This window comes from Lepisma saccharinum, chromosome 23 (genome assembly GCF_977018435.1).
Source record: "Lepisma saccharinum chromosome 23, izLepSacc3.1, whole genome shotgun sequence".
Classification (NCBI taxonomy): Eukaryota; Metazoa; Arthropoda; class Insecta; order Zygentoma; family Lepismatidae; genus Lepisma; species Lepisma saccharinum.
The window spans coordinates 59,712,438-59,739,327 of NC_139251.1; the positions used below are offsets into that span (position 1 = coordinate 59,712,438).

General features: G+C 35.9%; 1 protein-coding gene across 1 annotated transcript in view; it reads left to right on the forward strand.

The window, feature by feature from the left end:
* Nucleotides 1-5,668: 5,668 nt before the first annotated feature.
* Nucleotides 5,669-26,890, forward strand: part of LOC146005528 (cell adhesion molecule 2-like) — a 114,612-nt gene continuing 93,390 nt past the window's right edge. Inside the window, exon 1 of the mRNA XM_083144774.1 lies at nt 5,669-5,857. Coding sequence (XP_083000900.1) covers nt 5,669-5,857 — 189 coding nt within the window. The remainder of the gene's footprint in view (nt 5,858-26,890) is intronic.

Below are 26,890 nucleotides of genomic sequence, written 5' to 3' on the forward strand. Positions count from 1 at the left end.
ATTTGGCTGCTGATGACAAACATTTATGGTGTAATTTGGCGACCAATGAATATCATTTAGGAGCAAATTTAGCAAGTGATGTGTAGTTATTTTTCCTCGCTTAAATTTTAATCACTTTTAAATCATAAACAATAACATTTTCTCTAAACATCTGTGGCTTCAGTATGCACTTTTTAATCAGTATAGTGTCTTGAATAATTTTGAAATCTTGTTTATTTGATTGTACAATTAGTGCAAAATGTTTACTAATTCAATGGTAAAGGTCTAGACACGGATATGTCAACAAACCCAGACATATGTAACTTTATAGGTTATCAAATTAGTATTTACGAGTACAATTGTTGGTCTTTGGGCATCGACTTTTATAAAACTAATAATTTACCTGACTGGTTGAGAAAGAAAAACTAAAAGTCTAATTTCCCAAGGCCTACTGAATGAGTAAATGGAAATGGAATATAATGATCTTATCCGCTGTAAAATTTCTAAGGTTTTCTCTAAGAATGTCTTACACTCATTGTTTTTCTTTGATATTCTTATATTTTCTTAAAAACGGTAATTTATTGGGTATCTATTATTATTAATTTATGATATGGTTTGTAATAGCACATTTAAAACTTTATCTTCGATATAGTACTAAAAGAGCTCCATCTATAAGCGAAGATGGCCGACGGGTGCGAACTGATCAACGAGGTGCTCCGCAGAATTAAGGTTTTTTATTGGTGTTTTTAAGTGGATATGCAAAGTGTGATGGTGAAATAGAACGTAAGTACTTAGTGCTTAGAATAGTATATAATGTGAACTCTAAAATTGTATGAACATTATAAATAATGAAATATATTAATGGTAAATCGGCTTTCAAGAACATAAACAAACCATCAATTGTCAACAGTTGAAGCACCAGTATTGCCAGATCAATCTGCGGAGCGCCGGGACGATTCAACGATAAATCGAAGTGTTTAAAGTGAGTGTCTAAAGTGAGTGGTTTACTCTTAATGAGCAATAATGAGTCAGTGCCCGGTGTGTAAGAATTCGGTTGCCAGACAAGACGTAGAATCAAAAATACAATGTCTCCAATGCTTAAAATACTATCACACACAATGTGTAAATCTGACAGAACCTGATATTGAATATATGAATAAACAAAACAAGAAATGGCGTTGTAATACTTGTGAAAGGGAAAGAAGAAACAGTCTTTATGAAGACAATCTACCAGCTGGTAGCAGTGAGGGAAGTATTTCTATGCAAGATGTTTATAAGATGTTGATAAACTTACAGAAAGACTTCGAGGATTTGAAAAGAAGTAATCGAAATATTGAAAAAGAACTTGGTAAATCTTTAGATCTTGTACATGAAAAGTTAGATGAAAATAATGACATGTTAAAAAAACAAAATGAAGTAATAAGAGAATGTAAAGTGCAAATCGAAAAACTTAATGATGATAATTTGCTATTAAAGAAGCAGCTTAAAGAAACGCAAACTCAAATTGAAGAACTAGAACAGTACGGTAGGAGGAATATGGTAGAAATATATGGTATTCCTGAAACACAGAATGAAAATGTGTATGATATTGTAAAAGATATTGGTAGAGCCTTGGATGTTGAAATAAGAATGAAGATATTGATATATGTCATAAAGGTAAAGTAAAAGGTAAAGTGTTCCCCTGTGCATAGCACCACGCCATGAAGGCGTATAAGGGGTGTGGGGGTAACGCCCCACACTTTCTTGATCCGGTCGTGAGTGGGGGTGATGTGATCAGCATCACGCCCCTGACCGCCTTTACCCCCCAGGGTTTCCCCCAGGTACCCATGTTATTCGACGCTGGGTAGGCGCCGGGGCCGCTTCCACCGTTAGAAAAGTTCCCGGATTTGAACCGGCCGGGGATCGAACCCGGGACCTTGAGCATGGTAGTCAGACGCGTTACCGACTGAGCCACCGCGGCCACCTGTCATAGACTAAATAAATCTCCTCATCAACATGATAGTGGCATAATTTTGAAATTTGTTATAAGAAGTGTAAAGGATAAATTTGTAGAGAAAAGGAAAGTTAAAAGAAATCTAAATATAAATCAAATAGGTTTTACTCATAATGGTACAATTTATGTAAATCATAGTATAACATACAGTAGGAGAAAGATATTTAATGAAGCACGTAAGATAAAAACTGAAAAAAGATATGCGTTTTTGTGGATAGACAATTCGGGTAGAATTCTACTGAGGAAAAGTAAGGATAGTACAGTAATACATTTAAAATCCATGGATGATGTAATAGCTATCCAGTAAAACTGGAAATTCTTGTTGGTTATGATTTTTCATGGAGAGATTAAAAACACTATCTATTTATTACCAAAATGTACGTGGTTTGAATACTAAAACTCATGAATTCTATACTAATAGTATTCAATGCGAATATGATATAGTGGTATTGACAGAAACTTGGCTACAGAATGGAGTGTATAATCAAGAATTGTTTAATGACAATTATGTGGTATATAGAAATGATAGGGATAATAATAAAAGAGGGGGAGGAGTAATAATAGCTGTTCATCACAACATAGATTCCTGTATTATAGACATATGTAGCCAGGTAGAGTTTATATGTGTAAAGGTGTCACTGGGTATCAATATATATTATATTTTTTCAGTATATTTTACTCCCCAAGCAAATTTGGAAACATATCGGTCTTTTTACAATATATTCGAACAATATACATATCTTCAAAATAGTAATATTCTCATTATAGGAGATTTCAATTTATCTTTAATAAGTGATGCGTCATATAACCTATTAAATGGGGATAACACATGCATCAATCTAGCTAACTTTATAAATCTCTATGACTTATGTTCCATTAATAATATTAAAAATCAGAATAATAAAACCCTTGACTTGGTACTTAATAATAGCAATAATAACATATTAATACATAGAGAAGAATATCCCTTTGTAAAGGAAGATTTACATCACCCAGCTTTAAACATCACACTTCATCTGGGTTCTATTCATGATAGAGTTTCAAAGGAGAAAGTGAATGTTTATAATTTTCAAAAAGCTGACTTTTTAAAACTATATCAAATGCTCAACTTAATAGATTGGACAGAATTAAAGAATTACAATAATGTAGATGATGCAGTAAAATGGTTTTACGATAAGTTTAATGTAGTATTGAATAGTACCATACCAAGAAAAGAACGCACCTTCAATAGTAAATATCCTTACTGGTTTAATGCAGAAATTATTAATATTATAAAGGAGAAAGAATACTATAGGAAACGCAAGAAACATGATAGCAATAGTGAACATAGGTATAAAGAATTACGGAAGCGATCGAAAACTTTATTTACAAATGCTTATAATAATTATATTAAAAAATTAGAGGAAGACATTAAGATTGATATGAAAGGTTTTTGGCGATTTGCAAAAAGTAAGAGGAACACTAAAAAAATTAATAATCAGAAAATGAAATCAGGTAAGAATATATTAGATTCAAATAAAAGTATCGCAGATGAATTTGCGAATTTTTTTAGCACTGTATATAGACAAAATGAACAAAATGAAGATAATTCTAGTGTAGTTGTAAATACAAAAGCTAATACACTTCTAACATTATCATTGAATAAAATTCATAAAGACGAATATTATAATGCAGTAAAGAATCTTAAAGCAAAGAAGTCATGTGGACCAGATGGGATTCCGCCGTATATCGTTAAGGCGTGTTCGGAAATATTAGAATATCCTTTGTGCACAATTTACAATTTAATATTGAAGACGCAAACATTTCCTAGTATTTGGAAACTAACCAAGGTGTGTCCTATACCAAAAACGAATAAAATATCCGAAATAGAAAATTATAGACCAATCTCAATTTTATGCTCCCCTGTGAAGGTACTTGAGCAAATTCTTTACACTAGAATATATAATCATGTCAAATGTTGGATAACAGATTGTCAACATGGTTTTACAGCAAAAAGATCGACCATCACGAATCTATTAAATTATACACAAGAAGTTCATTTAATGTTACATAATAGATCCACAGTACATACTATTTATTTAGATTTTACTAAAGCATTTGATAAAATCAATCATAAAGTGCTTCTTCATAAACTAACATGGTATGGATTATCAGATGACTGGATATCACTGATTGAATCATATTTGAAAGATAGAAGACAATATGTAGATTTTAGATTGACAAAATCTTTTAAATATGATGTAAACTCTGGAGTACCGCAAGGATCAAACTTAGGGCCTCTTTTTTTTGTACTGTATGTGAATGACCTACCATTAAGTATTAATAAATCTAGTTGTCTAATGTATGCAGATGACATCAAAATATATAAAGAAATTACAAAGTTGCAAGATACTTGTCAATTGCAGGAAGATTTAAAGCGTGTTTATCAATGGAGTATTCAAAATAAACTTGATCTCAATATAAAAAAATGTTATTACATGGTATTATCTGCAAATAAATCGAACGTGCAATGTGAATACTTCATAAACAACCAAAAACTGGAAAGAGTCAATACTATGAAGGATCTTGGTATAATAATTGACAAGGATCTCTCGTACTCCACTCATATAATACAAATGGTAAATATTGCATACAAAAAATTAGGTTTTGTAATTAGAATGTCAAAATATTTAAAGGATTTGGATGCAATCACGTTATTATACAATGCAATGGTTAGGAGTACCTTGGAATATGCATCTATAATCTGGTCACCAATAGCTAAAAAAATATATAGAGAAAATAGAACAAATACAAAAACGCTTTCAACGTTATTTGTATTCCAAAAAACATGGTAAGAATTGTAATGTTAAAATGTTATCTACCAATACACTTCAAAAAGAAATCGACATGCCATCATTAAGGTCAAGGAGAATTTTTATGCAACAGCTATTTTTGTATAAAATAATTAATGGCCTTATTGATAATGCTCAAATTTTAAGCAAAATATCTTTTAATACTACATGTTGTCATCTTCGAAATAGAAACTTGCTGAATTGTCAAATGGCTAAAACTAAGAAGTATCAAAACTCTCCGTTACAGCAAATGTTAGATTTGTACAATAAGTTATCAATGATAGATAATGAGTTAGACTTTTCGTATTCCCTGAATATTTATAGAACAAAGTTGCAATCATTATGTTTTACACAAGAAATTATAGAAATTATTGTCTTATAAGTGCAAATATTTAGGACTTCTGAATATAAATATATGTTATAGGTGAGATATTTATTTGTTATCATTTACTATGAGTGTATGTAGGGCTTTGTATTGTTTTGTATTCCCTGAATGTTTGCAAGACAAAATTTCAATCATTATGGTTTGCGCAAGAAATTATAGAAATTATTGTCTTGTAAGTGCAGACATTTAGGGATTTCTAAACATGTATATATATCATGGGTGATAGGTATATTGTTACCATTTACTATGAGTGTAGGTATGGCTTTGTATTGTTTTGTCTTGTAAATATCTATTTGTGTGAAGTATCTCTTTATTTGTGTGTATGTGTGTTTTTATATATTATTAATTATGTATGTATATTTAAACTGTATGCAAGTCTCCCATAATTGGAGAAGCTTTCTCTGTTGGAGACAACTACAATTAAATAAATAAATAAATAAATAAATAAATCTTTGTTTTTCAGCAACAACCTGTCTGAGAATGGTGGAAGTGGTGATACCAAATCAGGTCACAACCGGGCAGGACGTGGTTCTGAAGTGTAGGTTTGACCTTGGATCGGACAAACTGTATGCAGTGAAATGGTACAAGGACAATGAGGAATTCTACAGGTACATTGCGAGGTACACCCCTCCGCTGAAGACGTTTAACATCGAGGGAGTAACTGTTGAGGTAAGGGAACTCTGACGTCATTCTTCAGCAAAGTGTAATTGTAATGCCTGAATCACACGATGCTACATTTCCTGCTGGACTTGAACTGCTGTACTGATTACCTGCTTGCTTTTGCCCCACATGCTTCTTGTTACCGTCGGTGTACTTTTGTCCCCATAAGGCATTGCGCAGATAAGCTAAATTGATATTGATTGATTGATATGTTGTTTTAAGTCCACTTTATGCACAGCAAGGCTAATCGGAACTTGACCTACAGTTTAAAGTGGGATCCGAACCACTTCTGCCTCCATAGGGTATCGAATCTGGGACCCCTGGATTACAAGGCGAGGACGTTACCACTAGGTTACCACCACTCCTTGTAGGAGAATAGCTACTACTGTTATTAAAAATTAAAATTAATAGAATTAATAGAAAAGCACGGGCTAGAAATTGGCTCGAAATAAATTATGGTATTCAAAGTGTTCTCAACAAGCTTTTAATGAACTTGGGTATGTATAAGGGTTGCCCAAATGAAAGTGAGACTCTTGGTTTTTTCTGTAATGATTTATTGGTTGCAATATATCAACATACAGGAAGTAAAAGTGATCCATGGGTGACATATCCTCTACACATTGCCTGTTCAAGCAAGTGTCCCAGCGCGTCACAAGGGTATGGATACCCTGAGCGAAGAACGTCCGTGGCTGACTGCGAAATTAATCTTCAACGGCGTCACGGGCCTCAGCATCGTTGGCGAACCGGCGGCCCTTCAGATGTTTTTTTTTTTTTTAGTAGCCCGAAGATGTGGTAGTCGTAGGGTGAGAGATCGGGGCTGTAGGGAGGATGGTCGAAGACTTCCCAGCGGAAACGCCGCAGCAGATCACGGCACACCTGTGCAACATGTCAACGTGTCGGGTCGCTTAGTCTTGAGGGCAGATTTCAGTTTGCAGCGCGATGTGCTAACCACTCGGCCACAGGGTCGTGACGCCGTTGAAGATAGGTTCCGAAGTCAACCACGGACGTTCTTTGTTCAGGGTATCCATACCCCTTGTGACGCGCTGGGACACTTGCTTGAACAGACAAAGTGACTATGTGTAGAGGATATGTCACCCATGGAACACTTTTACTTCCTGTATGTTCATATACTCCAACCAATAAATCATTACAGAAAAAATCGAAGAGTTTCACTTTCATTTGGGCAACCCTTACATATCTATTCACACATGAGGTGTTTGATTGATTGATTGATTTGGTGTTATAAGTCCACTTTGTTCACAGTAAAGCTAATCGGGACTAGACCTACATTTTAAAGTGGGATCCGAACCACTATATGCCTCCACCGGGAATCGAACCCAGGACCCCTTGATTACAAGGCGACGACGCTACCACTGCGCCATTGGGGCGGCACTACACATGAGGTTTTGTTCAACTAAATGTGTCAAACCTTTTCACTGCCTTACACTTTGCCAAATGCACTGGCAATTAATAACAAGGATTTTCATTATCGGCTAATCACATTTGTTGTGTACAAATCTAATCGCTTTGTAAAAGTTCCTAAATATTAATGCACACGAATGCATAACATGTGTGTTCTTTTCATCGAGCAGCGAACAAGAACAAACAACACTCGGAAACCACAGACAAAAAACTTTCCTTTGCCAAACTCACAGATTACCTTCATATGATCAAACCTTCGCTCTGATTGACTGTTCCACAGAATCTAGCAGAGTTAGCCAATTGAAATTAGAACATGGCCTAGTCGTCAAAACCAGTTTAACAGCCAGCCTGTCAGCCATCATTTTCAGACTAGTGTCAACTAGGGTATTTCTATTGGAAATCTAGTTCCTTGTGATTCAGCCTTTAGTTGTGACGAACAAATATACAAGAATGAGGAACTTTGAGGTTATTGGACTTTAACGCTATTTCGTGCGTTTTCTGCTGTCCAGATTGTAGTTTACAATAAACATAAGACTAATTGAAACTTGGTGTTTGTGTGTAGTGCATGTCTAAAGGGTCCAAACAGAAAGAAATATTTAAACGGTGTGATTTAGTACAGGTAAATAGTCTTCAAGCTACTCAGATAGAGATGGAGTTAAGTACAGCATTTAGATATTTTTAAAAAAATACTCTAAAGACTGATTTAGATCTATGCAATATTTAAGGCACTGTCTCATGGTTCTCGACAATGAATAAAAATGCTCATATGTCAGTAAGTATACAGATGTTGCATTGAGAATAGAGAATCTTGATAATATAATCCAGACGTGTCGCAAAAGACAGATAGAGGTGAGTTGTGTTGACGTGAGAAGAAGAGAGGTGAGGTGAGACGAGAGTTGAGGATAGGAGAAGAGAGGAAAGGAGAGGTGAGGTGAGGTGAGGTGGAGTGAGGTGAGTAGTGTTGAAGTGAGAAGAAGAGAGGGGAGAGGAGAAGAGAGGAAAGGAGTGGAGATAAGGGGAGAGGAGAAGAGAGGAGAGGAGTGGAGATAAGGGGAGAGGAGAGGAGTGGAGAAGAGAGGAGTGGAGAAGAGAGGAGAGGAGTGGAGAAGAGAGGAGAGGAGTGGAGATAAGAGGAAAAGAGAGGAGAGTTGGCTTGTCTGGAAGTGAGTGGAGGTAAGGAGAAGAGAGAAGAGGGGAGGAGAGGAGAGGAGGGGAGAGGAGAGACATCACGGAACCAAAATAATCCAGACGTGATTAATATCGTCTGTTACTTCGCTGCACAGTTCTTCAAAGGCTTCAGCTCCAAGTATCAAACTGTGTGGCATCAACATTACCTTGCATCAGAAAGTCCTGGCATCAAAATGTCCGACTTCCACCATCACAGGACCCAGGCCACGACTCGAACCTGATATCTCTCTTGCCAGATGTTGAGTCGGTTGCTCCTCAATCTCTACCAACCAAGTGCCAGACACGAAAATGTGACTGCAACTTAGATATCGAATTTAGACAGGCAACTCAACACGAGACAGAGGAAAATAGAAGGGTTCCTTAAACACGAAACGAGCACCATCATTAAAGTGTACAGAGGTATTCGGAACGTTTATAAAACAAACAGTGTTATGGTGGTACGTAAGATGAAACCTGAAATTATGTTATTCAAGCTGAAAGGAATTTCTGAAGCTCCTGAAGATTCAATTTAGCTGCAGCTTCTTCACTTCAAGTCACGCGCTCCGCTGTATCTTCGATTGCTGAGAAAAAAATTCCAACCCTGGCACCTGAAGCAGCCCAGGGGAAATAAGAATAATGCTTCCTCCCCTGCGTTGTTTGAACAATGGCCTCTTCCTTTATATTAGCATTTATTTATGTTTTATTCCGGCAGTGTGTGCTTAACGTGTGTGTTGCATTCAGTGGAAATTCGCAAGCAGGTCACGTATGCCGCAACTGGGGGGCCGTAATTTCATAGAACATGCCTTTCCCTTTTTTCCCCAGTGTATCCAACCCGAAGAATTTATCTCTAGATTGATGTTAAAGTTGCTAACAGAGTAGGCTGCCAAATAAGGGAGGTGGGCATATGTTCAGTGGTGCCATATATGGGGAAGTCATGGCGGGCGAGGCACACGATCTGGCAACGTTCACCATGCAGTGTTGCCTACTCCAAACGGAAACCGTTGACATCCGTGGCGGAGTGGTTGTACTGCTCGCTGGCGGCTGTGAAACAACGAATCTGCGATTAGTTGAATTCTGTTCGATTGACATCGGGCATTTTCTTGTCTCAAAGCACCGAACGTTGCTGGCGGGACGAATCAAATAACCGTAAAAGGAGGGGGGGAGTTGATCAGGGCCGTTACTGGATAAAAGTTGTACAATAGTACACAAAGCACGGAAAATTAGTACACAAAACACCCAAGCACTGTACAAAGAAGCTAATAAAATCAACTGAGAGAAACAGGCGTACGATTGGCAAGGTTTTGACAGGAGAGCAATGTTACCCCTCAGCTTTTAATTCGCAATTAAAATTAGCCTTTATATGCAAAAAGTGGACTTAAAACACCAAATCAATCAAGAATTATCAGAATATGGAGGCTGGAAACTGTGGCTGAAAATCAATTTCTCTTTATTAAAAATAATGTGCAGGAAGACATACGAATGTGAAATTTTTAAAATTCGGTACGGGAATATATCACCATTTGCAGATGAAGTTGGGAAATTTTTCGGATGAGGAATGTTCGAAATTTCTCAAGATTGTGAAACTTTTACATACTATTCCTCTCCTTGAAATGACTTCTGGAACAATAACTGCTAATTTCAAGAAATATTAATCACTAACAGTGCAGAAAACAACGAGAGCATTTTACACATCAAATTCTACCAGTACACGGACGATTTTTCTGGTACAATGTGGCCACTACATTGCCCAGCTTCATAGCTAGATATTTTGAAGTCCTAGGCAGGATTGTAGTTCGGGGGCCTCCCTCCCCCACTAGCAAGCACCGACATTCTATGTGCATCCTTCAATAATTTTCTTCTTATGCCATGGTTTGTGATACATCTTACATATTTCGAAATGAGGAAACAATGAGAAACTCATATAAAAAATAATGTAAACTATATGTAATGATTGGTAAATGTGATCGAAGCGAATAGCAACATTTTTCGGAAAGGATTCACAGAGAAAGACATTTCGGAACAAGTTGATAGTGTTAGTAAGTAAGCGTAATGTAATATATATATATATATATATATATATATATATATATATATATATATATATATATATATATAGACCTATATACAGTGCAAGTCTGTAACTTCGTATCAACTTCACAAATCGAAAATGATTTATGCACTGCATCACTTGAATATCTTCAATTGGAAGATGGGGTGAGTAACAACCTGTATGTTTTGCCTCTTTCTTTACCCTGCCAAGTGTAAACTTTTCTTTCGCATATTCTGATTTGGTTGTCTATTTTTAAAAAGAAGCAGCAGCTTTGAATGGCGCCCTAGGATTTAGGTCCCTAAAGCCCGACCGGCCAAACTTTTCTCCTCCAGTTGTGGAAGTTTCAAAGAGGGGAAAGCGGTGTTGCCACACGCCTGATTTTTGTCCAGTCGTACACGACACCCCTTCCTGTCAACCTGCCCCCTTCGCTCGCATTTCAGGGAGAGGCAGGGAATAAACCCATTCGCTTACTACGCGGCGGCAACCATGAGGCTTCGCCGTGCTTGGCCTCGTTGAGGGAGCCACCTGTTTCGAAAACGACTCGAAACGAAAAATTTGGCAACGCAGAATACCACGAATATTCCCCTCACCACGGCATATGGACTGAGCCGATTGGTTCAGCGGTTAATGTGACCCTCCCTGGCTTTAGACGAAAAACACAAAAATAGAATTTTGAAGTTTGTTCTTTCGCCGAATTTGCTTTAGCTTCAACCCTTGCTACGGGGCTGACATTGCCAGAACGTCCGTCAGTCGAACTGAGCAGAAGTAGGCAGTGTTGAAAAGTCCAGCAGAAACCGGATCTAGTGTGACCAATACTAAGTAACGTCGTCGAGGGGGGATTAATGTTCTCATAATCCCCACCTTTTAAAAAAAAATAAGAAAATTAGACTTGAAGACGAGAAAAGAGGGCAACACATACGTCTGACTACTTAAATGCTTCCATGAATCACTCGTAACATATGCTCGTTTAATTTCAAATACGTATTTTCCGAAACATATGTTATAAAAGGTTACTACCTTGGAATGAGTGCTCAGAACATTTATATACTGGCGGAGACTGTCTTAGGTGTAACCGATATTTTCACCAAAATATAAATGTATGATTCAAGAGACATCTATATTTGTGATTACAAAATATTCATATCAAGATATTTTCTAGTTCAATGTACTCGTTAAGAAGTGGATACCTTTATAAAATTCTAAGAGGAATTATTTTATTCTCAATAGGCAAAAGCGAACACATTACGAAATTTAACACTTCAAATAAATATAAGAAATGTGCAGTTGATACCATAAAAAGCATGCTTGGTATATACATGACAGGACAGGTAGATCGGATAGAAGCAAAGAAATAAGGATAATAAAAAGAAGGAGGTGGAAAGACTAAAAGAAATAAATGAAAGAAAGACGGAGTGAAGGAAAGGAAGAAAATGGAATGAAAAAATAAGAATATAAAAAATTGAAAGAAACGGAAAAAAAATATTTTTCTCCCTTCTATATCTTGAACTCTTTACTTAGCCCAGTGCCAAGAATAGTCCATGAAACAATGTTTTTGGTAAGAAGTTTTACATTATACATTGTTTGGAGCCTCCAGACGAGAACAAGGCGGCATTTTAGAAATCGAGACGAGAACAAGACGAGACATACGTAATTCTTAATTTACGAAACGAGAAGAGATTGTTGACTTGTATTCTTTACTACCATCTCTATAAGTGAATACAAAGTGACTACGTACCTAAATCAATAGAGGACACTTTCTGCTTCTTCCTAAAAAATAAATACACACAGAAATGCATTAAAGGGTAATTTTTTTAGCCAATGTCTAGTGTGATACCCTAAAATGCATCATTGAGAAGACCAGAGATGATAATTCCAAAGCAACCGAATGATTAGTTTAGCCGTGTCGATTGATGCAGCAGAAGAGCATTGAAATAATACAAAATGAGTAATGACCCAATTTGCACAAAGGATAAACTCATGAGAAATGAACGGAGACTTTAAGGACATTTAGAAGCTTTGAAAATACATTTATAAAATGTTTAAATTCATGAAAAAGTACAAACTAAAAAGAACTGGTGTAACATCTAGAACTTATAATGAAAAAATAAAGAAGAAATTAAGAATAAAGAAGGAAGACAGGAAGAAATAAATGAAGAAATAGAAGAAAGAAGGAAGGCAGGAAGAAAGAAAGAAATCAAGAAAAGAGGGAAAAGGAAAAAGGAATAATTAAAGAAAGAGAAGAACAAATAGAAGATAGAAGGAATGCAGAAAGAAGTGACAAAAGGAATTAAGAAATAGAAGAAAGAAGGAAGGCACAAAAAATAAATATAGAAAGAGAAGACGAAATATAAGATAGAAGGAAGGCAAAAAGAAGTAAAGAAAGAAATTAAGAAATGACAGAAAGAAGGAAGGCAGGAATAAATAAATAAATAAATTAAGCAACAGAAGAATGAAGGAAGAAAGAAATAAAGAAAGAAGTTAAGAAAGAGAAAAAGGCAAGAAGGAATAATAACAAGAGAAGAAGAAATACAAGATAGGAGGAAGGAAGAAAGAAAGAAGTAAAGAAATAAATTAAAAATGGAAGAAGGAAGGAAGGCATGAAGAAAGAAATAAAGAAATAAATTAATAAAAAGAAAAAAGGCAAGAAGGAATAATTTTGAAGAAGGAGAAGAAGAATTAGAAGAATGAAGGAAGTAAGAAGAAGAAGTTAAGAAATAGAAGAAAGAAGGAAGGCAGGAAGAAAGAAATAAAGAAAGAGATTAAGAAAAAGAAGAAAAGGTAACAAGCAATAATTGAAGAAAGAAAAGAAGAATTAGAAGATAGAAGGAAGGCAGAAACAAGGAAGTAAAAAAGAAATTAAGAAATAGAAGAAATTGAGAAAAAGAAGGAAAACAGGAAGACAGAGTGAAAGAAAGTAATGAAAAATAAGAAAGAAGAAAGAAATTGAAAAAAATAAAAATAAGAAAGAAAGTATGTAAGAAGTAATTAATAAAAGATTAGAACAATATCAAGAAAGGAGGAAGGTAGGAAGAAGGAATTAAAAAAAGAAATGCAGAATAGAAGGTCAGAAATAGAGTAAATGTTTAAGAAAAGGAAATAAAGGAGGAAAGGGCAAGAAATAAAGAAACGGGAAATTAGGAAAGAATTAAGAAGATTAATACAGAATCAAAGAAAGAAATGGAGGAATGACCGAAAAATGACAATCTGGAAATTTGAAGAAAAGTATTTTTCTTAAGAGTTTTCGCCAATTAATCCACTCGTGGGGTTAGCTACACTGAAATCCCACGTGGCAATGTCCCAGGAGTATGCCTGGGTCTATGTCACTGAGAAAGCGCGGAATGTATCGCCCACCCTCGCTTTATATACGGGCTTAGCGGTTTCATATGATGACCGTTCACGAGTGATATTTAGGGGAGACATAAAAAATGTTAATATTGTATCATTTAATGAAATTGCCGCTATTTTTCGTTCCAGATAGCTATCGCTTGCTGCGTAGGATTAGTCTCATGTGGAGGGTTGTTTCTTATTGCAGGAGGGGTGGTTGTTGCAATAGGTGGTAATCAATGACGTAAATAATATATGAGGGGTGATCATCCTGCTGGTAAGAGAAACCGTTCTTTAGGGAGGGCGGTTCTTATGAAATAATAATATGGGAAACGAAATGTGTTCCCAGTCGTAATGATTTCAGGGTCGCCATGGATGCGTACTCTCTGTTACTGGTGAATCTGATACTCGTATAAGCATAAATTCAATGATCCACAGAGTGTACCACTAGACTATTATATAGTACATATTTAAGTGTGAATTTTCGTACTTTAAGTCCACTTTATGAACAGAAAGGACTGACATAGTATGCCAGGTATTTCATAAGTGATTTAGGGGTTAGAAAAATGTATTTCAAGTAATCTATTGAACTTACGTTAATGGAATCAGTCCAGAACGGACGAGAAACTCAAGAAGTTCTTATTTAACTCCTGCAAATGTTCAATGTATGCAACACGGGCGACACGGCACGCATCAACACGATAGAAACGCAAATACGTAGTTTGTGCGTGCATGCTTCGTTGATCTAAGAGTTCATATCCCTGCCGCTAGGTGACACCCAAATCACCCGCATAGTTTTGTGCAATGTTTTGGTCCTCAAGATCACGGGATCTTACCCCGTGGAACATCTTTTTGTGGGGTTTCATCAAAGACAGGGCATTCGTCTCACCGATGCCGCGTGATATCGCAACTGTAAGGGAGCGTATCATCGCAGAGATACAAAGAAAACTGAGTTTCTCGCTCGTTCTGGACTGGTTTCATTAACGTAAGTTCAATGCTTTACTTGAAATAAAATTTTGTAACCCCTCAATTATTTCTGAAACACCCCGTATATTACCCCTAGATATATATAACTAACTAACTCTCTAGCCTTCTTAAACCCGAAGGTTCATGGCTGCAGCAACACAGGCCATCCATCTGTCCCTATCCTGAACAAGATCTATATACTTCTTTCCATCCCTACCGATTTCCTTTAGGTTCATCTCAACATTATCCCTCCATCTTCGTCTTGGCCTTCCTAGAGGTCTCTTACCATCAGGTTTCCCAACAAGACTCCTGTAAACTCTTCTTTCCTCTCCCATTCGAACCACATGGCCTGCCCACCTAAGTCTTCTTGATTTAATTATTCCAATAATATCTGGACATGAATACAAATTATGTAGTTCTAAATTATGTAACCTTCTCCACTCACCTGTCTCCTCATCCCTTTTAGGTCCAAATATTTTCCTAAGGATCTTATTTTCAAATACTCTCAATTTATGTTCCTCTTTCAATGTAAGGGACCAAGTTTCACACCCATATAATACTACAGGCAAAATTACTGTTTTGTATATTTTAACTTTTAGTTTCTTAGATATTAAACGAGAAGACAAAAGTTTATGAAGAGAAAAGTAACATGCATTTCCTGAATTGAGCCTGCTTTTTATTTCATAGATATATATGACATTTATTTAATAAAACACACGTATTATCTTATTCACCTTAAAACATACTTGTAAGTGAACAAAATCAACAACACCAAGTTTCCATGACAACAAAAACATAAAAAAATACAAATGAAAATGATGACTGTTCAGCCCATATCTGCATACTTAAACTTTCTAATAATATGAAACATCCAAAGTAATAAACGTCCTAGAGCTTGTGAGGTTGAGTTGGTTCACCACCAATTTAACTGTGAGTATACAGCGTATGATAAAGTTGAAAATTTAAGAATACCGGCCAATTTTTAAGCCAGTCGCAAAATTATACATGCAAGTAGTACTACAGGGACTTTTCAGACACGTGATCTATTGATTCATTGGTGAAAATATATTTATTGTGATTGGCTTCATCTACTATCGAGCCCAGATGTAACAAAAACTACATCATTGACGCTCCAGTTGAATATTTTCTATTTGGGGGAGGGGGAGAAGGCTTAAAATCAAAACGTTTACGCTGAAGGGAGATACATCTGTATTGAAAAAAGTGTGTCGTCATTGACGCGTTATCTTGAAATTGGAATGTTGTAATAGAGGAGGCAGAAAGCACTAAATAAACAATAGGAAGAAAGAGAGAGAGGGAGAGAAAGAGAATATCAGAAAAGAAACAGAAATTAAAGCAAAATCGGATTTAGAAATTTTGAGCAAAATACAGGGTAATTGAAAATGAATACACAGTTATAATGGCGTTACTATTTATGATAGAAAATCAGACAAGGCATCAATATAAAGAAAAACTCTGGTTTTATTCCCACTTAGCGGGCTTATTCTGCTTAGCCGATGATCCACCAGGATCGCCAGTGTCGCAAAACGGCTAATGAGCCAGAGCCCGGTTTTTGATGACCTGAAAATCTTTGAAAAATGACCTTCAAAATGACAACAAAAAACCCTGTAAAATGATTTAAAAGCTTTGAAAAATGACCCAAAAATTCGTACAAAACTCAAAACTGCTTATTGAAAATAGTATATATATATTCCAAGACAAACAATTTAACAATTACTTCTTCACCTTGGTGTGTTGTACGGACTGTGAATAAGAAACTCGACAATGTTGCATTTCGCGATTTTCAGACAGGCTTTGTTGCGGTGGTAGTTAAACACAGAGTCAGTACCGCAAAATAACATTCAGACAAAACAGAAATTGTTGAACTTCTTATGTTTCAGCATGCAATGACACAATTTTTTTTTTTTTAAAAAAATGACCTATAAATGACGCAAAATTATAAAAAATGGTAAAAAATGGCCCAAAAATAACCCCAAAAAATTACATTTCTTCAACCTGAGGAGGGTGTTCAGGATTTCTGTACTAGTTAGCAATGTCTACGTTGCACCAGTTAAAAGATGAAATGTCATCAAAATCCGGCCCCTGCGTAATGACCAGTAGAAGGCGTATTGTGTGTTCGAGCTATCAAGAAGTGATTCAATCACAAGGCTGCAAAGACATACTATATACATGCGTTTCGGTAGTAATGCATATGCTTCTCCCTTCCGAAAGATTTGCCAAAGTTACAACTGCGAATTGTTAGTGCCTTCTAAACTGTTGACAACGACTTGCTGTCTCTTGCATTGCAAGTATTTGATTGTCGTTTGAACCTTTTTCGCGTTATACATGGTTCCCATGTTGAATCTTTATAATGCGTATCAATCCCTAAGATTATATGTTTATTTTATTTAAGTCTCTCTGAACGCTTCACGTTGACCAGCGCATTCACTTGTTTTTCTCATTTGTCTCAACCTCTGAGGCATGTTTACAATGCATTGTGTTGTGCCATGCAAACCTCCTGAGCATTCAGGAAACAGGTAATACTTCTGGTTATAGAGTCAGCGGTTTGCATGGTGGCAATTAATAACACGATTCGGCATAGAGGAAGAGCTCGATGGCCTAGTAATATAGAGGTGAGACAAGCTGAGGGGAGACGGACTTTGGGGATTGATTGAGAGAGAGGAGGTGGTCAGCAAGGCAGTAGGTCAGAAGTGGAACGACGCTTTGGTCGACGAATTGGAGAAGCTCACAGAGGACTTCGCTTATTTGATTCAGCTTAATACTTCACATAGACAGGTAATTTTCCTAACACCCAGCCATGATTCAGGTTCAACGGTTCACAAAACACAACGAGTGACCATTGTCTTTTCTGTAGTCTAGTTCCTTGAGTAGGGTAAGTGATCAAACTTTTCCTAACACTAAATAATAATAATAATAATTTCTCAAATTATAACATTTGTGGTAAACCACACTGTTTAAATTTGGAAAGGCTAACGGTGCCGTGGCGACTTTTGCTGCACATGCTTGTGCTAATCACCGAGGCTTAGCCCGGGCATGTTGCTGGAAATTTTGATTAATCTATGTGCATAAAGTGCTAAAATTGCCCTTTTGTAAAATTTCCCTGATTGTATCAAAATTTCGTTTATCTTTATCCTGATTCTAATGAAAAATGCGTCAATTTCCCAAAAAATTTAATTACTATAAATATCTCTATAAAAAAACTGGGAAATTTTGCGAGAAAAACAAAAAACATTCGTCTTGTTGTTCCTTTGTAAAATTATTGGTCGTGATTAGTCTGAAGTACATAAATGCGACGTTTTATGGCAAAATTTATCTATGTAACAAAGAATATCACTAACATTGTTTACATGAAATTCTGTCGTGAAAATCAAATTCTAATGGCTATATGCGTAACTAAACTGGTACCCTGAAAATTTTAATGAGCGAACGCCACTGGTTCGAGAAAATATGCAAAGTCTATGCTAAGTCTTTCTGAGCTACTACTGAGTCATGTGAGTAAAACTTCCAGAGTTTTTCCTTATATTGATGCATTGTCTGATTTTCAATCATAATTAGTAACGTCATAATAACTGTGTAAAGTTGCACCATTCATTTTAAATTACCCTGTATTACTAAAGGGCCCCCCTACATAAAATGCACGTACTTGTGAAAGGAAATGTAAAAGCTTTTCTTTTGTTCTTTTGTGTGTGTGTGTGTGTGTGTGTGTGTGTGTGTGTGTGTGTGCGCGCGCGCATGCATGCACGCACACACACACACAGCTCTGGCAAGGTATTATTTTTGTTATTTAGAGTAGCTTTTCTCCACTTTTGGCTAATTGCAACTATGATAATGAGTGATGATGGGATGAAATTGATGATGAAACACTCACGAAGAACACATATAACCAAGTCGGGATTCGAACCCGGTACACCTGGTGTCGTAGCAAGTTGTGATAATCACTCCACCTGGGAGGTCGATATACCTTTAGGAAGCTAGACACTTGTAGAATTTTATTGCACACATCATTCAGAAGTTTTGCAAGAGTTTCTATAAAACACTTTCGAGACTTATTTGAAGAGACAACAATCGAGTTTGAGAATAATTCTGTAACTGCTCTGCATTTGCTATCAATTCGTCATGCGTTGAGTTAGGTATGCAGTGGTGGTTAGGTAAGCAAATCAGGTTTGAGGGTCCACAAAGTAAATAGTAATTTCGCTCTATCCACTGGGTTTTCGTCCCCTGCTCCTCCGTGTTTGACTTCTTGTAAGACCGTTTCACCTCTCAACTCGTATGTGTACGTATCTCGTCTAGTAGTCCCACATCGCAGAGCTAGGGAAGAAAAACTGCCGGTTAGAAAGAAATTAATGTTTAGTTTGTGGTATGAAGAATTCAACAGGAGTTATTAACCGAAAATTAATCTTACTTAACTTGACATTAATAACAAATCCTTTCAGCTTACAATATTTAGGTGGTCTTTTCTTCTCTGTTCTGCGGTGCTGAACAAATTACTAAGTTTATTGTTTTACTTACCCACATTGAAAGTATCTAAGTAAGTATGTTAAAGCTTGCTAATTCCCCCGCACACACATTCACTGTGGGGTTTTGCGGTTTATAGATTGGGCACTGAATGTGTGCGACAAGTTGGGAAAGCGAGAGAATGCAAGAATGTCGAGAGAGGAAGATATAATAAAATAATCGACAGAGGGGAAAATAAAAGAAGTTCCAGACAGTGATGTGCGTCTACGCGTAAACAACGATAGTCTACATTCTACACGTAGACTATTTTATACACGTAGATTACGTAATCTATGTAAACAACATGGCGAAAGGTGATAACTTAGCAAAGGGCGCCGTGAAATTAAAAGAAAATTATACTGCGTATCAGTTGCTGATGTGTGAGGAGAATTTTTCATACTCTTTCTTCCAAATTCAAACAATTTGTCATCTAGGAAGAAACCTAATATAGGAAATATTCTAGTGTTTTATGGGAAAAGGACCACTCTTACCTCACGACTGCCATCTGTTGTTGTTTTTTGCATACTATTTATCTTCTTCCATAGTTGATAATAGAAGAGAAGATAAATTTGTTGGTAAATAGGATTCTTTTTATTTCGTTAGGAACCAATATAGTTTATGTAACTTTCCTTTCATGAAACCCTTGAAAATTAATTTAATGAACTTTAGATTGTCTACGTAGTCTATGTAAACTACAACCCAATGTAATCTACGCGTAGATTACGTGTAGACAACGCATGTAGACGTAAACTTATTGTCTAAGGCACATCAGTGGTTCCAGATAGGGTGGTAAGAAAATTAGAGATTAAAGAGTTAGGAAGATATATAATTTACAAAGAATAACCTAAATAAAAGCCGATGCATGTCCCCTATTTTGTTTCATTGCACATCAGAGCTTTATTGTAAGCATAAATTTATTCATATGAGCCTCTTCAATGGTGTAGTGGCAACGTCACGCCTTGTAATCAAGGAGTTACAGGTTTGCTACCCGGCGGAGGCACATAGTGGTTCGGATCCCACTTTAAACTGTAGATCCAGTCCCGATTAGCCTATGTGTGCATAAAGTGGGCATAAAGAAACAACTTTTAAAAATTCGAAATTGTGCACAAGTTTTATTTATTAGAAGTTTGTGGTTTTGATTTAAAATATACATATTTGTTTTAATCACCCCCTACTCGGTGTTTCAATTATGTTAAGATAAAAGTAAATTGGTAAAAAGACATTCCCAAAGTTTATGACGATGAACAGGCAAGTTGGAAAATCAAACTTCTAATAATAATAATAATAGTGATAATGATAATTAACATAAATAACAATTATTGCTTATATTCTCGTGAGGAAATGTTGAATCTAAAAGATGACATCATAGACTTTCATTTTTTGAGGGGTTTATTATTTTTACTTGAGACCACATTACGTAAATTGAGATCAAATGTAATGATGCACGGGCAAGTCGGCAGTAAGGAAGGAAATCCAAGAAATTGGTGATGGTAAGCTAAACGCAATGCCTTTCCCAATAAGCTGTGGTCGAACAAGAAGAGAGCACTCCGTAATTGGTCGGACGTGAAGATGAATCCCTCTCCACAGGCAATATAGGGCAGAAATGTAGATGACACGGGCAATTCCTCATTACTTGCATCAAACAAGGCAGATTTCATTATAAATTCCTGGAATGACGTTATTGGTAGCTTCCACCAAACTCAACAATAGACGTTTTATTTATACCGAACGGCATTCGTCTGCTTTGAGGTAGCCCTTATTCAGTAATAAATACTACAAGCAGAAACGTCATTTTTAATAAGAGAACGACAATATACAAGAAAAAAGAAAAGTGTAATCTTTTGTGTTCACACTAATGGATTTTGATTGAATTTCTGGAACGATGGTTCAAAGGATCATAGAAGAAAGTGAAAAATAATTCGCGTGAAAATTCCACAAAGAGAATTCAAAGCTCTGGAAATGAAATGGAAAATGTAAAATTTCAAATATAACTCGTGAAAGAATATAACACCGACTTGTTTTTTTTTTCCTTTTTTCCTTTTATATTTTGCTGTGACGACAGGTTTCATCTCTTGAGTTCAACCGCAACTATGAGAATGAACGCGATTACATGAAATATGAACTTCACTTACACTAACTAACTAACTCTCTAGCCTTCTTAAGCCCGAAGGTTCATGGCTGCAGCAACACAGGCCTTCCATCTGTCCCTATCCTGAGCAAGATCTATATACTCTTTTCCATCCCTACCAATTTCCTTTAGGTCCATCTCAACGTTTTCCCTCTATCTTCGTCTTGGCCTTCCTACAGGTCTCTTACCATCAGGTTTCCCAACAAGAATACTGTAAACCCTTATTTCCTCTTCCATTCGTGTCACATGGCCTGCCCACCTAAGTCTTTTTGATTTAATCATTCTAATGAAATCTGGACATGAATACAAATTATGTAATTCTAAATGATGTAACCTTCTCCACTCATCCCCTTTCGGTCCAAATATTGTCCTAAGGATCTTATTTTCAAATACTCTCAATTTATGTTCCTCTTTCAATGTAAGGGACCACGTTTCGCATCCATATAATAAATAATACAGGCAAAATTACTGTTTTGTATATTTTATCTTTTAGTTTCCTAGATATTAAACGCGAAGACAAAAGTTTATGAAGAGAAAAGTAACATGCATTTCTGGAATTAAGCCTGCTTTTTATTTCCTCTATAATATCATTTTCATTTGTATTACTCCTAAGTACTTGAATTTAGAAACTGGTTCAAACGAGTTGTTATCAATAATTAGATTTTGATTATTACCTAACACTTGGTTTCGGCCTGTAAGCATATATTTAGTTTTCTCTTTATTAACTTCCAAACCTATCTCTTCAGCTGCTTTGAAAAATATTTTAGCATTATTATTAATTGTATATACATCATCCCCTATTAAGTATACATCATCTGCATATGCTAACAACTGAGTCACACCGTTTAATTTTAGTCCTCCGTTAGTTTCTTTTACCTTCCTAAGAGCATATTCTAAGGCAAAATTAAAGAGCAATGGAGATAATGCATCTCCTTGTTTTAACCCATCATGAATTGTAAATTTATCAGACATATTAAAATCCACACGAATTTTACTTTCTATCTCACTGGTGCATACTTTTATCATATTAACAACCTTCTTAGGTATTCCAAACTTGACTAATATATTATATAATTTATCTCTTTTGATTGAATCATATGCTTTTTTTAAAATTAATGAATAGCTGATGGACATTTTGATTATATTCCCACTTTTTTTTCAAGTGTCTGTCTGCTGAGAAAAAAATGATCTGTAGTTGATCTCTTACGTTTAAATCCACATTGATAATCGCCTATAATTTCATTAGCATATGGGGTTAGTCTTGTTAAAAGAATGTTAGATAATATCTTACATGTTGTCGAGAGTAGAGAAATTCCACCGTAATTATTGCAGTTCACTTTATCATCTTTTTTAAACACAGGAACAATTATGGATTCTTTCCACTGTTGAGGGATTTCTTCTTTATTCCATATTAAACAAATTAATTTATGAATTTGACATATTAACGAATTTCCACCATATTTAATTAACTCAGCTGGTATTAAATCAATGCCAGGTGCTTTGTTATTCTTTAGCCTTTTAATAGCATCTTTAACTTCAGTCAAGTTAGGTTCTGGAACTAAAGGTTCTGCTGTGTGTACTTCATTTACTTCTGATTTATCTCCTACATGAACATTTAAGAGGTCATTGAAGTAGTTCTTCCATCTATTTAAAATATCACTTAGATCAGCCAAAAAATCATCGTTTTATATTTTATCAAGTTTACTTTAGGTTGATATTCCCTTTCTAAATTTATTTACACCTTTATATAAATCTCTGATATTTTGGTTTTTGCTGTTTGTTTCAATTTCACTAATTTTGCTTTTCAAGTCATCTCTTGTTTTACTTCTAAACGTGTGGTTAACTTCTCGCTTTATTCTATTATAATTGCTTAGATTTGTATCATCAGAGTTATTTAACCACCTAAGTCTAGCCTGATTTCTTATTACTATTAGGTTATGACATTCATTATCAAACCATGGATTACTTTTTCTTTGTTTATGGTATCCTATACTTTCTTTAGCTGCTGATTCTGTTGCATTACGTATGTGTTCCCAATTCTTATTTACGTCTGTTTCATTTATATTTTCATCATCATTTGTATCCTGCAAAACATCAAATCTATTTGACAGTTTAATTTGTTAATCTTTCTTAATTCTTTCATCAGCAAATTTTCCTATATTCAATTTTAGAACTTTTAGATTATGTTGCTTATGATTTATCACTGCAAGTCTTTCTCTGAATTTAGCAATTACTAAATAATGGTCACTGGCACAGTCAGCACCTCTATGTGTACGAACGTCAGTTATACTAGTATGCCTTTTCTTATCAATGAGAATATGATCTATCTGATTATGAGTTTTACCATCTGGAGAAGACCAGGTATATTTATGGATATCTTTATGTTTAAAAGTGGTACTTTTCACAATTAAATTCTTTGAGGTTGCAAAAGTAATCAATCTTATACCATTATCATTACTTAATTCATGAAGACGTTCTTCACCAATCGTGGGTTTGAATGTCTCTTCTTTACCCATCTGTTCATTACAGACGCCTAACAGAATTTTCATATCATACTGAGAAAATGTATCAAAGACCTGTTCTAACTCTGTATAAAAATCATCTTTAATATTATCATCTTTATTTTCCGTTGGCGCATGTATGTTTATTAAAATAATTTTACACCACCTACCCTGTGAAACTGCATATGATATCCTATCATTAATAAATTCTTCTGTTTTAAGAGCAGAGATAATTATATTATTTATGAAGAAGCCTGTTCAAAAATTATGATTTTCAGTACCACCATAGAAAAAAGTATAATTTTTAGTTTTACAAATCCCTTCTCCTAAACACCTAACTTCCTGGACAGCTACTACATCTAATTTATACTTAACTATCTCATTAACTGCACACCGAAATGCTCCTGGCCGGTAAAGGCTCAGAACTTTCCAGGTGCCTAATTTAATATCCTTATTCCTAATGTAGATCTTATCCTTAGTCCAGGGACCTCCCAAAGTAGTCCCCGCCCGGAGATCCGAATTGGGGACTATTTTACCTCCGGAATATTTTACCTTGGGAACATCCATGGCCTCATATTGCTGATTCTTGACATGTCTTTTTACAGTGCAGAGTTGTCAGCTCTACGCCTAACCCCCAATATGAATGGAGGACCGCACCTGTCGTTGGTCAGGGGATACCTGGGATCTAGCTGGGAGGATCACATTGTAGTCCACCAACCTTACCCCACTTCTGCCAATTGTGGGACGCTGATAGAGCCATGACAGGACAGCGCTGTAAATCCCAACAGAGCAAAATGTTGACCATTTCACTCTGTGGTTGCAGTGAACATGCCCCTGGGTGATGAGGCGTCACATCCCACTTCACTTACACTAATCCCAATAATATTTTATATACATTTGGTTTTCATGTCTTCTATACTTTTGCATTGGAGTTAAGGAATTTATCTATCAAAATAGGTTATAATGCATTTATCTAACATACCCTAACCTAACCTAAATCTGGGCCTTCCAGATGGAATAGTGGTAACATCGTCGCCTTGTAATCAAGGGATATTGGTTCGATATCCGGTGGAGTCACATGTCACAGTGGTTCGGAACCCACTTTAAACTGTAGGTTGAGTCCCAATTAGCCTTTTTGGGCGTAAAGTGGACTCAAAACAACAATTCTATCAATCAGTTCAACTAACCTAAATCTAATATTCGTAACCACAAAGAATAGGTGGTGTGAGCCAACAACGACGACAACCCTATTGACAGATGCACCTTTTCTAAAAATCTGAAATATGGATGAAATATTATAGTTATTCTAGAATGTCCAAGGAGATACAGTATGTAACATTCTTATTCGTACACACGGATTTTCAAAGAAAATGCTTTAATATCTGAAAGGAAATACACTCTTTTGAAATTGTTTCTTTACAATTCAATATCTAATATCATTAGGAACATAAAATCTTACCCAAATTCTGAATAACCAATGACAATAATATATTAAATGAAACTGAAAGAGAAACATGCCATTTTTGTACAACTTTTCTATTCGTACACTTAATAATATAAAATAAAGAAGTATATTCAGAGCAAATTGACTGACAGTTCTAATACTTTGATGCGTATCCTTTGGCTTTAATTACTGCTTGAGTAGTGTGATTTGACCTATTATAAACTCAGGAAAGGATGAGCCCCTCTCAGGCAGATTTGGCTACACTTAAAACAGGCTCAACATGCCCATATGAGCTTTTTGCTCAAGTGTGGAACCCTGCCTAATCCAAGATTTTTGTAAAAATGCCCTCGGGAAGTTCCTGTGAAATGATGAGCCCCCTCAGATTGATTTGCCTACACTTATAAAAGGCACTTCTGTAAGATTGTTGTCCATAATCCCGTCAAAAATATGCCCCTCTTGATATTTTTTTTGGCCACACCTAAAACTACGCAAACGTATTAACACACACACACACACACACACACACACACACACACACATACATACACACACACACCTACACACACACCTACACACACACCTACACACACACACACACACACACACACACACCCACATACACCCACACCCACCCACACCCACCCACACCCACACACACACACACAGCTACACACACACCTACACACACACACACACCTACACACAAACCTACACACACACCTACACACACACACACCTACACACCCACCTACATACACACCCACACCCACCCACACCCACCCACATACACACCTACACCCACCCACATACACACCTACACCAACCCACACCCACCCACATACACACCCACACCCACCCACACCCACCCACATACACACCAACACCCACCCACACCCACCCACACATATTTACTTCCGGTCCACTTGTGGCCTATTTCTGCTTTATTTCTGTTGCATTATGTTTTGCAACAAATTATTACCCAATATTATGCATTAGACACGTGTTGTTTTCTGATTGGTTGCTTATGACATAATGTGATGACGTGTTAAATTCTGATTGGCTTATTGTTTCAGATGTTTTCAATGCGGTCCGTGCTTAGGGTATATAAAGAGATTTTGCATTGCATATCAGCTAGTATTGAAAAAGTTGTTGAAGAGTACAGATGTGTTGTTGCAGTGCTGCTCATATTTTTTAAACACAAAAATATTGCAGATTTGTATAAATTGAATTACAAATCTATTTGATTTAATATACAGAATTTTTGACAACCTGTCATAAGTTTATTAAGTATAAAGTTTTGATTTGGACCCCAAGAAATTTTATATAAATACCAAAGCCAAAAATATTAACACACATACACACATACACACACACAAAATATACAAATCACACTGCTGAACCCAACTGATATTTTTTATTAAGCATAGAATTTTGATTTGAACCCCAAGAAATCTTATATAATAAACAACAACAAAAATGCCAAATCAAAAATATTGTAATCAATGCAAAAAGAATATAACCAGCCCCA